This window comes from Atractosteus spatula, chromosome 4 (genome assembly GCF_055471065.1).
Source record: "Atractosteus spatula isolate fAtrSpa1 chromosome 4, fAtrSpa1.hap1, whole genome shotgun sequence".
Taxonomy (NCBI): domain Eukaryota; kingdom Metazoa; phylum Chordata; class Actinopteri; order Semionotiformes; family Lepisosteidae; genus Atractosteus; species Atractosteus spatula.
The window spans coordinates 18,132,058-18,148,646 of record NC_142709.1 but is presented as its reverse complement, the minus strand read 5'-3'; the positions used below and the strand labels follow the sequence as shown (position 1 = coordinate 18,148,646).

At 39.6% G+C, this 16,589-nt stretch overlaps 1 protein-coding gene across 5 annotated transcripts in view; it reads right to left on the bottom strand.

The window, feature by feature from the left end:
- Positions 1-16,589, bottom strand: part of dgkh (diacylglycerol kinase, eta) — a 101,879-nt gene that overhangs the window by 8,145 nt on the left and 77,145 nt on the right. For 4 of the 5 annotated variants that reach the window (XM_088913411.1, XM_088913408.1, XM_088913410.1 and 1 more), the window contains 12 exons: positions 16,409-16,526; positions 15,927-16,037; positions 15,291-15,387; positions 14,489-14,596; positions 13,046-13,159; positions 12,162-12,296; positions 11,548-11,708; positions 10,921-11,026; positions 9,834-9,926; positions 8,130-8,249; positions 7,829-7,937; positions 2,371-2,501 (listed from right to left, as the gene is read on the bottom strand). In XM_088913411.1, the coding sequence (XP_088769537.1) occupies positions 2,371-2,501; positions 7,829-7,937; positions 8,130-8,249; positions 9,834-9,926; positions 10,921-11,026; positions 11,548-11,708; positions 12,162-12,296; positions 13,046-13,159; positions 14,489-14,596; positions 15,291-15,387; positions 15,927-16,037; positions 16,409-16,526 (1,403 nt within the window). The remainder of the gene's footprint in view (positions 1-2,370; positions 2,502-7,828; positions 7,938-8,129; positions 8,250-9,833; positions 9,927-10,920; positions 11,027-11,547; positions 11,709-12,161; positions 12,297-13,045; positions 13,160-14,488; positions 14,597-15,290; positions 15,388-15,926; positions 16,038-16,408; positions 16,527-16,589) is intronic. The other variant, XM_088913412.1, reaches the window with a different exon arrangement.

Here is a 16,589-nt window from a genome sequence, read left to right as displayed (position 1 = left end):
AGGTAAACTAATTACATTCCGGCTCCCAGTAGCTTACAAAAAATCTGGCCATTTTGAGAAAACAGGCAACCAGGACAAAGCAGGAAATGGGTTTCAAACTATTTTGAAAATCTAGGGGCGTGTCTCAATGAGTAATGAGTAACAGATACGACCAACTGCAGAAGACAGGTGTAGTAAACACTGCTAAGACTAAAACGGTAAAACGTGCATCGCAGTATACAGAAAGAGAATTTAAAAGAGCTGGACTGCACAATGTTATAGTCTGGAAATCATATCCCGTAAATGTGCTACGCTACTAAAATATGAAAAAGAAAGTCTGTAGTCGTACAGGTGTGTTGCTGAAATCACCCAGAGTCGCAACGTAAAAAGGTGACCGTTTTCAGCTTCCTCTTTAAACTTTGCAAAAATGAGGGAGAGTGCCATTGGAAAGGTAGCAACAGAGATATTTTGGTTTAGAAGCTTGATTTTGACCATGTCCTACTGAGCAAAATGCTGTATCAAAAAAAGCTTTAAATGTGTCATGGGGAACAAAAAATACTTCTTTTTGAAACCCAGATTCAAAATAGTATTGTTTGATAACAGTCTACTGTTGGAATATTTAGTGGAGAAAGGTACTTTTAGCTTTATAACATAACAAAGAACAGTTTGGTTATTTTACACACATCACATACAGTACATGTACTGTATATATGCAATACATAATGTCAGTGAATATATACAGTATATAGGGGGAACTATGTTAGCTGGTTCTTTAAGCACAATAACTCATTGTAAGAGTAGTCTTCTGCAAGATAAAGCAATGTACAACAGAAATTTTAGATAATTTTTATCCGATTTAGAAATTCCCTCCAAACAATCAGACTGCTGAAGGTAGAAAATATTAAATTAATTAACTGAAGACAACAAAGACAGCCCAAGAAAAATGGTAATCCAATAAAAATTAATGATGAAGACACATGTGTTAAACAATGGTGACAGAGTGATGATAACTGGCACAGTCCAAGATAAGGCTCAGATACATATATTGTTGTGTTTTAGTAACTACATTGTCCTTATCTTTCACAACATGGGGATTGATATTTCTTTTGGAGAAATGAACAAATTGTTCCTCTCTTCCCTGAATGTCACTATACAGTTCTCAGCACCTCTGTAAAGTGCGTCTGAATGCCTTGCTCTTCATTGTGAAATTTCCTTCATGAAATAAAGAGTATAGGTGTCTTCCTACTGAGTGTGTGTTTGGGTATTGGAGCCAAATTTGTAAATTATAAGACTTAAGAACCTATAGATCAGAGAATTCCATGGGTTATAAACATGTTCCACATATAAACATGAAAAAGTAATGGCTAAACTGCACAAAAAGTGTCCCTGTCATTTACTAAATAAATTTAAGAGCGAGCCTAATGCAAGTAAATGAATTAACATATAACCATTGCTAATATTAGACACATCAGCTAAAATAAAAAAAAACAGTATGGGATATACTATGTTTTCACTTGCTTTTAGTAGTAGGCTTAGACCAGAAACGTATTTTTTTTGGTCAGTCTTGAGATATGAATCACACAAGTCACAGTTACACAATCTCTGGCATATCCTGTCAGGAATTCCAGAGACGTGCCCAGTTTCCTGTGCTATATGCCCATTGTCCTCTCATTTGAAGATCTGTGTTATTTACAGACATATTGAGTCATTAAACATCCACCTTGGTAAGACTAAGATTTGAACCCGGTCTTGATATGAATCTTGTTCTTATCGCGAATGTTAAACTGCTATAAAGCTGACACTTTGAAAATAAAGGAATTAAATATGTGTCCTGTTACTGACATCTGATAACAGTGGCCACTAGCTAAAGGCTTCTCTTCAAACACCTACCACCATGTTTTTTAATACCTTGTTTTTGAGCATTTTTGCTGTTGGTGTCAAATACCTAGAATCCACAGTTAAGCACTGCCTCGTATGTTCCCAAATCTTATTTTGACTGTGAAACAGGCACTGGTAATTATTTCCCACTATCATTGTTATTTATACATTTGGCTGATCCAATGCAGTTATCCAATGTAACTCCAGTCAATTGACATCTCAATTAAATATTTTTAAGAGCATAATTTAGCCTTGTCTGTCTCTGCGTTCTAGGAGCTGAAAACGCTGTACAAAATTAAAAAAAGGCTTACAGAATGAGCACACAGTGTTAGTAAATTAGTTCTGTTCTCAAACAACGTTTGCACAGAGAAAGCCAAGCAGTGCAGCACACAACAGCAAAGAGGGGCAGAGGCAGAAAAGACAGAGAGCAGAGAAAAGAATGCGTGAGAAGAAGGGAAAGGAGAGCTTTTTTTTTTACGTTTCCAAGGATAGAGTTAGGCACAAAGGGAATACCTTCAGGTCGCGCCTTTCCAGGTGCAACAGCTCAGAGCCTCGGATGTCATGGCGGATGAAGATTTCTTTGTACTCTCCCAAGCTGAGCAGATCCAGCCAAGCAGCCACTTCGTCAGTGCCCCACCTTTGAACTACCAAAGTTAAGAGCAAAAGCCCCTTAATTTCTACGAGCTCAAATGCATCACGAAGCAAACAGGGTCAGGCCAAAGAGAGGAAAACAAACAGGGCAGAGGAATTGCTGCAGCAGATAGCGAGAGACGGGTTAAGAGGTTTACAGTTTCCGGTCAATAGACACCAGGTCTCAGAGGTTTCACATGCAGGTTGTTTAGTAGGACTTCCACCATTGACACAGGACATAGGAAAGAGGATAGGTGAAGCCTGTGCAACCTAAGTCTGAGCATCTGTTTATTTATTGACAAAATGTTCTGGGCACTAATTTCAAAAGGAATGTGTCGTTCTCTACTCCAATACCCTGTATCCATGTGCTGCTACACAAACTCTCAGAGGGGTACTGTTGCCACTACTTCTATAATAACCTGCCTGTACGTTTTCTGAGCTATATGAGTTATAAATACTTGACCTGAATGTTGTTATTTGCTTTTTATTACCACATAAACTCATGGATATGTACTCCAGAGAATTTGAAGTCTCAAATTGGGGGATAGAACTGAATACCACTTTCCTATGTGATATATGTCATGATGTACATATACCACATAGAAAAACATGGCTAACCTCTATAAACAGACTGAAATAACATGGGGTTTTGAATGTAAATTTGGTCTAGCCAATTGTTTTTGTTACATGCACCCGATTTCAATTAGCCAGTTAAGGGTTTTTCACCTCTTGACTCGCAGCTATGAACCCAGTGACCGCACACGGGGGGAGAAACGAGGGAGATCAGACCGAATCCTCTGACCCGCCCACTGTCCAGCCACTTGTCTTTTTCATGTCACAAGACTACAGCCCTAGCCAGCCTGCTCCGGCCCCACTGTCAGCAGTAGGACCCGTGAACGTACAGTACATTTCAATCCGCCAGCGCCTTGATCCGTGGAATTTGTTTTTCTTTTTAGTTTTTTAAGGTTGACTTGAGAGTGTGGGCGGCACGGTGGCGCGGTGGTTAGTGTTGATGTTTTCTCAGTGCTGGGGCCCTGGGTTCAATTTCGGACCTAGGGGCGCTATCTGCGAGGAGTTCATATGTTCTCCCTGTGTTCCCGGGGGCTTCCTCTGGGGGCTCTGGTTTCCTCCCGCAGTCCAAAGACATGCTGGTAGGTTAACTGTGACCTGATGATGTGAGTGTGTGCAAGTCTGCGTGTGCCCTGTGAGGGACTGGCCTCCCATGCAGGATGTACTGTGTTCCGCCTTGCGCCCACTGCTTGCTGGAACAGGCGGCAGCTCCCTCTTGACCCTGAATTGGAAGAAGTGGTTAGAAAATGGATGGATGGGCTTGAAATGGTCTTCAGCCCAACTGCAGTCTCCTTGTGACTTAGCATATGGATACAGGGTATTGGTTATGAAAATTCTTCCCATGATCTAACAGTGTGGGTTTTTGTTATTTAAAGAAAAGATTTAAGATTTCAAAATAGAAACTTTAGTCTAGACTGGGCATTCCTTTTTACTTTATGCTCAGAATATCCCATATGGTGTATCTGGCAGCATTTGACATTATTTATGCGATCTGAATAAACTGGATCAACTGTATATTTCAGAATAGCAAACACAGGCCTGGTTGAAGCAGATGTTTTACTAAGTATTTACAAAATACTCCTAAATATCTACAACAACATCACAGGGGAAAGAGTGAGCTTTGGGTCGGAGAATATGGTTTTCATTTGCTTCATTTCAGATCAGCATTGCAGTAGTTCAGATTGTTTGCATTCGGATCAAATTGGCATTAAAATTATTTCTTTTGCAAAGGCCTGAGAAAATCATTCTCCACTGTAGCTCAAATGTTGTGCTTAGGAGAGGCTAGAAAAATGTATCCTGTCTGACTGTATTCATTTAAGCTGTTGATTTAGTATTAAGTGGATGTGTTAATGGCCATCCTTTGTTCAAATGCTTGAAAGGACTGCATCTAATTCCTGCTCTGTATTTTCACTTTTCTTGATCTAAATGTAATAAAATCCCATTTTTGTAAACTTGGTTTGTGCCTTTTTTGGAGACAATTCGACAGCTGAGTTTTTCTTTCTCTGGGCATAAGACAACATTATGAACAAATAAACTGCACTGGAATGCTCACGAATGGGTAGGCTTGACTGAGAAGGACTGAATGACATAGAGCATTAACAATCAACCTTGAAAATAAGCAGACATCCGTTTATTTCCACCACTGACTGATCTCCTGGGTGTAATTAATCAGAACTGAAAGCTTCATAGTAAATGATATCAGACTAAGCGATTGCTTAGACAGTAGGGCTCATATTTAACCACTGTTGACATCCAACAGGTTTTGCAAAAGTAAAACACAGCTTTTCCTCATGTCACCTAGTGATGTTGGGGAAAAAAGAACTGTTTGATTTTTTTATAAATTTCAATGCCAATATTGAAATTTTGTTTTGACAATACTTGGATAAATATTATTGAACCAATTAGTTTAAAATGTGTAATATGAAGGTCAGGAAGGCTGACAGCCCTATAGCTGAGCCCAACATAACTAAGTTGTCTGAGAAGAAGAAAAAGAAAAAAGTAAGATGAGCACAGTTCAGTCATTTTACACATTCAGGAGGCAAAGTCATTACAGACAACATGACGTAGGTATGAAGACATTTCTATTCTGCATTTAACAGAGGAAAAAAAATCCAAACTGATTTTGTTTTTGGAAAGTTTTGATATTAATTTAGGTTCCTGATCTTACCCTGTCCCCAGCATCCACCCCAGTCCCATGAACCTCATTCATAACCATGAGCTCCTGGGGTGTTAGATTTTACAGGTTAATTTAAAATTCCCTTTCAGTAACAATAAAAAATACTGATAATTGTATCTTCTTAGGCAAGTCATTCTGATTTACACAAAATTCAGGGAACAGTCTAGTGAAATTAAATCCATCAGAAAGTCCTTTTTAATAAACACTTTCTCATTACACAGTTCTGTGTTTTAAAATACATGCGTTCTTGTCTAAATTTTTATTAATTTGTGCATTGATTCCCTTTTCAAATTAAAACAACACAACTGAACACAACTAAAATTTAATGAAGTGTTTCTCCTGTTCTCTGAGAATTAGAAACTGCAATTAATTTGGATCTTGTGCAAACAAAACACAGTGATACTTCTATGAAATCTGCGATCAGAGCTAATTTTCATGTGCGATTGAGGAAATCAGTGAACTTTCCTGCCCTTTCCGACTCCTACAACTCAATGAAAAAAAAAGACAAAGAGTTGTTCTGAACCATGTTCCCTAAACGGTTTATATAATCCTGTTTATATAAACATAAGCAAGTAAATATCTTTACTTGTTTTATTTGCATTCTGGAGGGCAATTTTTAATGTGTTTTAAAATGTTGAAACTTGTGTCTGTTGCTCCGGAGACAAACATACACTTGATATTCCTCGAAGCATCAAACTGCGTCCTAGACTGTGACCTTGATATGACTGTCTGTTCAGCGGTCAAGCACACAGAGACAGAAAGCAAAGGACTTCTTTATTACAACTCAGCCAGTCGTGTTTGCAAATTGATACACTTTTGAAGTTACATTATTGAGTCTGTATAATTCAACTGTTGGCATCTGCGCTACAGGTTTCAAGCGCACAATGTTTTGGTTAATGGCCTGGGACGGTACAGTTAGCATTGCTGCCTCACAGCGCTGGGGTGTGCCCTGGGTTTAATTCCGGACCTGCAGGGCTCTCCGTGTGGAGTTTGTTGGTTCTCCCCATGTTCGTGTGGGTTTTCTCCGGGTGCTCCGGTTTCCACCCACAGCCCAAACACATTCTGGTAGGTAAATTTCCCTGATGCGAGTGAGTGCATGTCTGTGTCTGTGTGTGCCCTGCAATGGACCGGCCTCCTGTCCAGGGTGTATCCTGCCTTGCGCCCTTTGCTTGCCAGAATAGGTTCCAGCTCCCCTGTGACCCTGTACTGGACAAAGTGATTGGAAAATGGATGGTTGGACATGACTTGGTCCTTTGAAGAATGGCATGTGTGTTAAGAACATTACACAATTATGCTAGAAATCAAAAGGAGGCCATTATGTCTGTTTAGCTGTTGGGTAGCTAGTAGCTGAATAACGATCTCATCCAGCTGTTTCTTGAAAGCAACATGGTTGGGCAGCATGTTCCACCCATCCATCCATTTTCTAACCCCTTTATCCAGTACAGGGTTGCATGGGAGCCAAGACCTATCCCAGCATGCAACAGGCGCATAATGTATTAATGAAATAAAGTACTATGAGACTCAATCTTCATGAGGAATGTCATGAAAATCCATTTGAAAATCTAAACACACTATATCACATGTTGAGTGTGTACGCATTACTGGGTTTTGCTTCCAGAATGACACTGTCACATTTATATTTATAAATCATTTATGTGTTTCAAATGCTTTCGGAAAACAACAGCATCACATCACGGTTTTTGGGTATGCTGACAAGTAAGAAAAGGCATTTAATATTATACTGTCAATTGCTATATGAACCCTTTAAGGTGTAAAAACACACCTGATATGCAAAAAGTAGTAGAAGAAAAGTACATAAACTGAGGTAATTTATGTGCATTTGTTTACACAGAATTACGTAACTTGATTTTTTAAATTGAATACACAAAATTTGTATGGATTGTAGCATAGTATATAGAGTAATACAATGCTCATTAACAAAGGCTTGCCCATACCAGTACATTGATGTACTGTACTGTCCAATGAGAAGTGCCATAAAAATACTGGTTCTTATTATTACTGTATGCCTACTGTATGTGGCAGGACTGATTAGTGCCAGGGCACAATGTGCATTCTCTTTGCTTCTCCAAGCTGGAAACCACACACCCACAGAAGGTTTTAAACTGCGCTGAGCTAAAACATCACTTGGGTGAATCAGGAGTTCGACACTCACCGTAACCGGCATTCACACCATATAAGCCCTGTTTAGTGTACCAGAAAGGAAAAAAAAAGATAGGATACAAGACAAGTCTGGGGATGTGGAATTTCTGAAACCTTAGAGGAAGAACGATTCACATTTCTTGCTTTCCCTTCCTTGCATCATGAATACCTTTAATGGCATTTGCAAAAAAGACTATTTTAAACATTGTCCAACTAAGTTAAAATACTGTAGATTCATATGCTTGGATATGGACACTGCTCTTTGAATGATGCTAATTAACTGTCAATTGTAACCTGTAATAGTACTGTGGTGTACTGCAGTCAAATCTACTTTTATTGGAATATTATTATACAGTTTTGTTTATTCCATTTGTTCTAAAATTTTCCCAACCTTCTGAAAGTGATTCAAAGTCCGTTGAGGTAGAAAACACTTACCTGACTGAGGGCTGGACTTGTGTCTTTGGGGTTTTTCCTTCTTAAATTTTGGCACTATACGAAACATAGTGCTTCTGCTGTTCCTTTTGCCATATTCCAGTGATTGTTCCTGGGACAACACAGATGAAAATTAAACTCTCAAGCACTGAGCTCTGACTCAGTATTTACCCATCATCTATCTACCAACGGTTTCACGAAATCATTCAAATAAAACGACACTCATTCGTACAGTTAGAAACCCTAGAAGTCACAGTCATAGGATAGACATTCAATTGAATCGTTTTAGCAAGGATTCTCTTACCTCTTCATCGTTTGGTTGAAGGATATGATAAAGCCAAGGGATCTCAGACAGTTTCCTGAGCTCGAGCTCAACGCTGTGCAGGGCACTTGAAAGCAGCTCCTCATGCGGATGGTCCAGTTGCTGAGGGAAAACAATAAAAACAAATAAAATAGAGATTTCTCCTCTACCTTCAGAATACAGATCACAGCGCTGTAAGTGCAGTCCATACCAGAGCTCACGTCTGGTTTCTGTGATGTTAAGCCGATTAGAGAAAACAGGACTCCCCTCCCCTGGGTGGGACAGCTGTCCATCGCAGGAATGACCCCCCCCACAGTGCTGGTCCACACTGGTAGAGCTGGGTGACCAACTGCGGTAAAGTACCTCACTGAAGGTACAACAGCAGTGTCTGCAGCCGGGACTCAAACCCAAGACATGTCAGTTATGAGTCCAAAGTCTAACCCATCATGTTATGTGAACCTTGTACGTACAAATAAGGAATATGAAACCGTAGTAATAACAGACATTTTAAATCAGGGACATTCAACCACAGCAAAAATAGAAAGTAACTAACCAAACCTTACACTCCTGAATTCTATCAGAAAAGTATAGAAATGATTCTAAATAGATAATAAATAGATAATTTCACCACCAAGTGCATATACACCTGCATATTTGGATACATTTGCAGGAGTCACAATTACAAAGGAAAGTTCAAGCAGTGCAAAAAGTAAGAAGTCCTGAAAACTAAAAAATGGGGGCACGTGAACAGAACAACAATTGAGATGTTGTTACAATATGGTTATGAGTACTGTATACACTTTGTCATTTTGTACGAACGCAATTCCTTCCCATAAACCATAAGCCATAAGAAAAAAAATTGTTCTATTACTTCTTAAGGGGAAGAGTTAACGATTCTTTAAGGACCACTAATTTTACTTTTTTCACCAAAAAATGACAAAATAAACAATCATAACTAACATTCACACAGTGGTTTGTGTTTTTAGTAATAAAAGACACTGCTTCCCTAGACATCCTTAATTGTACCTAAGTACAGTACAGGTCTGCTCTATTCAGTAACCACTTGATTTGTTTTTTGTGTAATTACACACACTACACACAATTTTTATTTTCTTAACAACTTTAGGGTCCATGATAAAGTCTAAACAACAAATATTATAATGAAAAGTAAGAGCGCACACAACAGCGAACAACGCACAGAGTCAGACAATGTGAACTGTATCACACGTCTCTTGTGCTGCTCTAGGCTCTGTCCTAGCTCTCACCCATATTAATTAGGGGGATGTGATGTATACGCTTGATATTAAAGGAGATGTAGGACACCTTTCGGTTCCCTCTATATTTGGCTGTGGTTTCTAATTTTTTCTTGATATTGTTTCCTCGTAGTTTCGAAGTTGGCTTTCTTTATTCGACATGCGGGTAACAATTCATATGCAGTATCGAATTTTCATACACAAAACGTTTGTAAAAAGAAGTGTATTAGAAAAATATTGGCCATCTTTCTTCTTTTCCACTTAACATCCTTTCCACTTAGGGCCACTAAAATAAAATACCCTTTACCGGCCTTTGCCTGAATGATTCTTTGTTCCAGTTTTCAAAGCAATTTCAAATGCTACCAGCCTCATGGTGCACAGAAACAGAATGAGTCAAACAGCCTGTCAGCTGTAGGCTAGGAGTGTGAAGAATGCACTTCTGTGCACAACTTACCAGAGAAACTCGTCCGACCAGTAAGGACTCCGTTTCGTTATGTAAAGCTTTCACGTTACTTGCAACTTCAATCGCGGTGTTCCTCGTTAGACTCTGTGGATGAAATGCAGCAATCCAGTTTATTATTTGCTAGTACTATACTGTACATACTGAAAGAGAAATAAAATAAAAAGAGGAAATATTGTCAATATTCAATGTTTTGAAAGTAGTGGTGAAGGGTGGAGCTATCCTTTAGCACAATGCCTAAAAAAACAGACTTTGAATTGTTATTCGTTTCTAAAACAAAACACCTTGTTTATGTGAGAACAATTTAAAACACAGGAACTGTTCGAAAACACACAAACCCAACCCAGACCTGATTTCAACCAAAAATGAAGCAAATGAAAATGCTAGAATAATAGAAGTAACAATGACATAAAGCACAGTAAATGTACTTAATTTTCTAGCCAGTCTATGAGGTAAGAGCTGGATAATATGAAATATGAGCTGTGTTTAAGCAGAGACAGTACAGGATTTCCTCTTAATTTTCTGCATCAAGGGGTATATATAAGAAGGTCCTTGAGCACTCTGACAATACTGCAGTAGGAACACGATAAAGAGTCTTCAACATTGAAATCCAATTAAAATACTCAAATTGATGAACAAATTGAGACAGAATTTCTCTATGTATCAGGTCTGCAACATAGAATACCTATGACTAAGACTAAGACAGGATGTCAAAAATGAAGCAGTGGTAACCCACATTAACAGCGTGGGAAAAAGCCATTAGACCAATAAACCAGCCACCAAGACCTTCCCGCAGAATGCCGTTTACCCTGTCAATGGCTTTGCTGCTCCTCCCTCAATATAAATACTGGGCCTACTAGACAGAGAGCAGGTTGGAGTTCTATATACTGTATCAATAGGATTGCAGGACAAGGGAGGGGTAAGGATTTTGTTATCGTCTTTTGTAGCCTGGAAGTGAAACAATTAACTGGTCTTTTGGTTATGTCCAAAAGTAGAACAGCTTGAGATATTTTTAGAACTTGTCTTGGAGCTCCACATCTGGTAACCTCAAGCCCGCTGGGGCAAGCAAAGGTCTCGCTACCTCCGGGAACTTGGGATGTGTTTTATTGAGTGCATGGGAGGAGGCGTTGACTGCGTGGGCCAGCTCCTGCTCCAGCAGACTGTGGGTTTTCGCTGCTTCACAGATTCTGAAATACACACAAAATGGGGCATTGTGAGGTTCTTGTGAGAGCCAGCCAAGTCAGGCCTCTCTCTTGTAGTTTACGGCATTTTCTAAAGCCCTGGAGGAAGACACAGATTCATAATTCACAGCTGATTGAACTTTTAATCACCGAGCCCTCCTGTATTAAAACTAGCTGTCAAAACACCGTGGAAATGTCCAGTGGTCCACAAAATACAAGTAACAGCCTCTTTCATGGAAAACTGAAAAACAGCGTAAAGATAAAGGCTATATTTGTCTCTGCACAGTGTTTCCTTGCTCACAGTGTTACACTAAGATGATTTTACTATACTGTATGTAGTGCTCAATTGTAACACTATTTGTATTTATTAGATAAATGAAATATATTCGATTTTTATTTTTATTTAATAGTATTTTATGTGTCGTCGCAGCATAACTCAGGCAAAGTATTCTGCGAATTTTGCACTGACTGATTGCACACGTGTGAAAGACCCGTTTACAGTGCTGTGTTCACACTTCTCAGGTTACCTAGTGATGAGCTCCTCTGCGGCCCGCGCACACATCTGAATAAGGACCACCTCCTCCTCCGTGGCCAAGTCCACTGATTGCTGAGGGTAGAGGTGGGGCCGCAGTGCTGGCTTGTCGTACTTCAGCTTGTCCTCCCAGGACTTCAGTGTGTTCTCAAAGGCCTGCACACATGCCAGTGCAGGAGTCAGTAAAAACTGACCACGCACTTATGTAGACACCTCCACACACAGCTGTGAGTCTAAAGCCATCAAAGTTCAATCTAAACCTAGCAAGACCCCAAAGCCATTTACAGCATATAACATTAAAGCAGGGGTCACCATCTCTGCTTCTGGGGAACTACAGACATGCTGGTTTTCATTGCAGCGGAGCTCTTTGCTTAGAAACAAATTCTTAATTAACCAAAAGGTTGCTCAGTTAGAAGGTTTTCTCAAAGGTTGGAGATCTTAGAGTTATGAAAACAATAGTTAAAAGACACACTCTGGATGCTTAGGAACTGAAAAACAATTAAAAAGCTCGATCTCTTAAGGGCTCGATTATTTAATTGAGTGCTCAGGTGTGTGGTTCCCCAGGACCAGGAACCCCTGAGTTTCTGAGTTTAAAGGAACCAGTCCCACCCTGTCGCGTGTCAGCATCTGGGCCCGGTTCTTATGAAGGATTTTAATGACTCCTGGAGGCTGAATCCAGGCTTCTCCATCCACTTGTATAGGAACCCCTTCGTCACCCAATATTGTGATCTTTACTGATCGGCACTGAAAAAGGAAAACAAACATGACAGGTCTGACAGTTCCTAGAAACAGCATGCAAATAATTTCTGTGGATGAGGTTTTAATACCAGAGGGTAGGGGTCTACAACTCTAGTCATGTAAACTACAATCCTGCAGGCTTTATAATCCATCTCAATTACCTTAATCCCTGTTAATTATTGAAGCGGAAAATACATTAACTTGTACAAATTAATCAAGGAACTGGTCTGACGTTATTCTCCTAGTGCTCTTGTGCTCCAGTTTGCTTCCTCCTACTAAAGACATGGAGGTAAGGTTTGATTCAAGCTTCTTTAAACTGTCCCTTACTGGTTCAGAGGGAGGTTTCTACTCTCAACAGTACTGGTACAGTATAGTACATTGCATTATGGAACTACAGAAGCACCTAAAGAGCATGAACTACCAAATGGCCACATTTTATCTGTAGAGATTCTGATGTTCTCACTGAGGTTCACTAAGATCAGGGCTGCATCAGTCCCAATTAGGAACAAAACACTATGGCTCTGTACCACCAAAACAGTGTCTGCAGAAAAGATAACAAAAATAGCAAATCACTCGCCTGTAAACCTCTTATGTTTAAAACAGTCAACATAAGACACAAATACATGCCAAGAATGTCAATTATAACATCATGAGTATGTGTAGCACCATGTGCACCCCTTTCTTTCTAAGGCAAAAGGCACCGTATAAGAAGCTAGTTGCAAAGAAGACAACTCCAGAGACCAGTGTAGGCTCACCTGGGCTATCCGGTGGTGCTGAAGTTTGATGACTCTAGACACCGCCATCTGCATGCTCCCAAAAACTGCCACCACCTCTAAGATCTTGTCATCAAAAGACGGCGCACAAAAGATCTTAAAAAAAGATTGAGAAGCAACTTTAGAGTACCACCATATATAGAACCACTGCCTGTCATGCTGAGGGTGAAGAACATCTATTTCTTATCCTACAGCTTCGGGCATTGTCTTTGTTTTTCAGGCGGTGCTTTCAGTACTTGCTGAAAACCATTTCAGAGGTACTGCCATGAAAAATGCTATTCCGCCAGGGTCCACTTGAGGGAGCTAAAACATCACTGCAACCACATACAGCCACAAATCCCCTCAAATTATTTTTCACTTGGCAAAGCTATGTTTACTTACAGCAAAAGAAAACACACATAGTCATTAAAAAAGTGACTTTGCTTTAAACTGAAAAAATAAGTACATATATTTTTAATTTACGGCCTTGTGGTAATGGAAAACGTGAAATACAAGAGGTAACAAGACTGACTGGAACCAGATCCGAACATTCATTATCTGAAAAGCTGAAAAGAAAAGCAACTAATTGGACCTAATGTGGTTTCAGAACATTGCAAAAATACATTTCACTCTTTTCTTACAGTTTATGCATGGCTTTAGTATACCCAGACAAGTGAACTATATACTGAAAAACGTAAAACCGACGTAAAGGGTTTCAATTCAGTAATTTTATGTAACAACCTCCAATGTAAGTATACAGGGGTGTTCACCATTCTAACATGGCCATCAGGATCTTGGAGTGATCCCAAGTGCTAGTTCCCTGGAGATCTGGGATGCCCATATTCCTTAGCAATGCTAAAGTTACAGTATGTAACCGCACCTCCAAGGACACAAATTATCCAAAAGTAACCTCTCATGATCATAATATTTTGGGAGCTTAATAAGTTGTAAGCTCCAATGATTCAAGCTTCTTTCGCCCCACCGAGGCGTAAACAAACTACCCTTTTTGCGAGCCATACAGACATCTCCTTGTACTTGTTAATTGTACTGCTGGGTTCACCGTGGGTCGCTTTTCACGGTGAAGTCTGTCAACAGAGGAGCTAAAAGCACAGCCATCATGCAACGGTTCTGAAAAAAAAATGCAGCTCAAAGGAACTCTGGAAAAACGAGGGTAAGAGAGTATCTTATTAGGCCACTGTGTATGTGACTCTATGCACTGTCTGCTGAATGAAAGAACAGAAAGCTTTCTGTTTCTAAATGATAACATCTCCTATCAATGAAAAATCCTGGTTTTACTTTGCTTTTCTAATCTAGTCAAAAATTGTTCAGGAGTAACTAGTTAGTACTAATGCAGGCAGAAAATATATATTGCGTTTGGATGACAAAGCATCTGAAAACAAGGTCCCTGGTGTCTGATACGCATTTCCTTTGAAATTCAAAACTTACATCATCTTCTTTGGTTCCCCCCCAGAAGTTAGTCCCACCAGCATAACTGGGAATGTTCAACACAGCAATCCCTTGGAGGCTAGGGAGTGGGATATATTGTCCATCGCACTGTCACGAAGGCGAGGACAAAAACAGAAGATAAGTTTCAACTTTGGCACTACTGTTTCATTTTTAAAGCTTCGGCTATGCTTTCCCAATCACCCACAAAAACGCTCAGCATAATTTAGCTGAGCTGCTCTTACACTTTGTTTTTTTTTTATCTGCTCATGTTTAATTTTGCTTAAAGTGGGGGAGGGGTAGGGGTGAATCACAGTCTGATTCACCGGTTATGTGTGCTGTTTAGGAGCCACTGCTGTGTTGAGGGAAAACAGCAAGCAGTACATTTCTCAACCTCAAGTCACTTGAAAAACAGGGCAAAGTTTTGTGCTGCTTGTGGGTCTCTCAAATGATCAGCAGCTCTTAATGTTTGTTGAGAAGGCCCCCCTGAGAGCAATGTAACTTTGTAACTGGAAATTAAAAAGAAAAGAGGTCTGTCTGCCTGAGGCAAGTAATTCGCTCTCAAATCCAGGAAATCACGAATTGTAGTTTCTCCTTTTAAATTATCATGTTATTACATAATTACAGATTTCTACACAAATAATACCACACTCATGCATCGGAGATGCACAGAATATGAGGTGAAATGTGCCTAGACTTTTAAGATCCCAAACTTACAGTTATTGCTAGATCACTGCAGAGCTCTTGCCATACGAATATTAAAATCTTTCCTGCATTCCTGATGGAAGCTAGAGTATGCTCCTACCTCCAGCTGAACCTTCTGTTCGAGATTCTTGTACGTCCTCTGCAGTAACTCTTTTGTTCCAAGCACACCGTACCACATCATGTTTTTTGTGCGGCTCCTGAAAGCCCGAGAATTGTTAATATGCATAAGATACATAATTCCCAAACTTATACAGTGCATTGCAATTTGAAAATTAATTTGAGGATTAATCGGAGATTATAACAGGAAGTAAACGGATATTTTATTTCTGTTATCTGAGATTTCACCTTATGAGCTGATTTCGAGGAACAAATTAAGATTGTATGATGAGGGATTACTTTCTCTCTTCCCAGAAAATATGCCCTTCTATTTGTATGCTGTCCAATAGCCTTATGCATTTATGGAATGAAAAGGAAATGCCTCAATAAATTTAAATTGTTTCCAAAACTATAAAGAAGGAGTTTTAAAGAGCACAAATGTTATGGTGTATCACCAGGTACACTGTTTCGTATTTGTCGTGCATAAACGAAACCACTTTAAAAAGAGCAGAAGAAACATCAACATCATCAAGTTAAAGGAGCCAGGAAAGGTTACAAATGGGAGGCCACGTCATCTATCTCCTCTTTCAAATGGAAGAAACAAAAAACAAATGGCACCAAATGCATCAAATTCCCATACCTGCATTTTTCAGGATGTTCCTCTCGCTTATTGTTAAACTCCAGTGAGATTTTTGCATCTAATCCAATTCCAAAATAGTTGTTCATGACACACTTCTCCAGGTATCCCTCTCTGTGTGGAGAAGACAGGAAGAGGCAGAATTTGACTTTAGGCCACTGCATGGCTAAAACGTTAAAAATAAAAATCATTAATGCTCATCCACAAAACGAAAATGACTGTAGGAGTCCATCATTGTGTAAATCTAGCATATCAAGTCCTTTCAGAAGCTTGTTCTGTTGATCTTTTCTGCTGACACAATGGCGATTAGTAGCGTTACACTAATTTGTCACCACAATACTGTAAGAGTGCCAAATATAGGTATGAAGTGATACGAGAGGAGAGAGTGAGATTTATCAGTGTCAGTGACACATCAATGCTGCAGTTAAGGCTCTGTCTAAACATGATATCACACTGGGCAATGGACAGAATGTGAAGTTCCTTACAGTGAATCGGGGTCAGGGTCGATGAAAGGTGTGGCTCCAAAGGGATCAATGTTGGCCAGTAACATTTTACTGATGATGGAGCTGCCAGCAATGGAGGCTGCCAAGCCAGCTCTTAAACCTGTGTGGGCAAAGGAAAACAACAAGCAGAGTGAATCTTTAAATGCAAAGTCACTAGATGGCG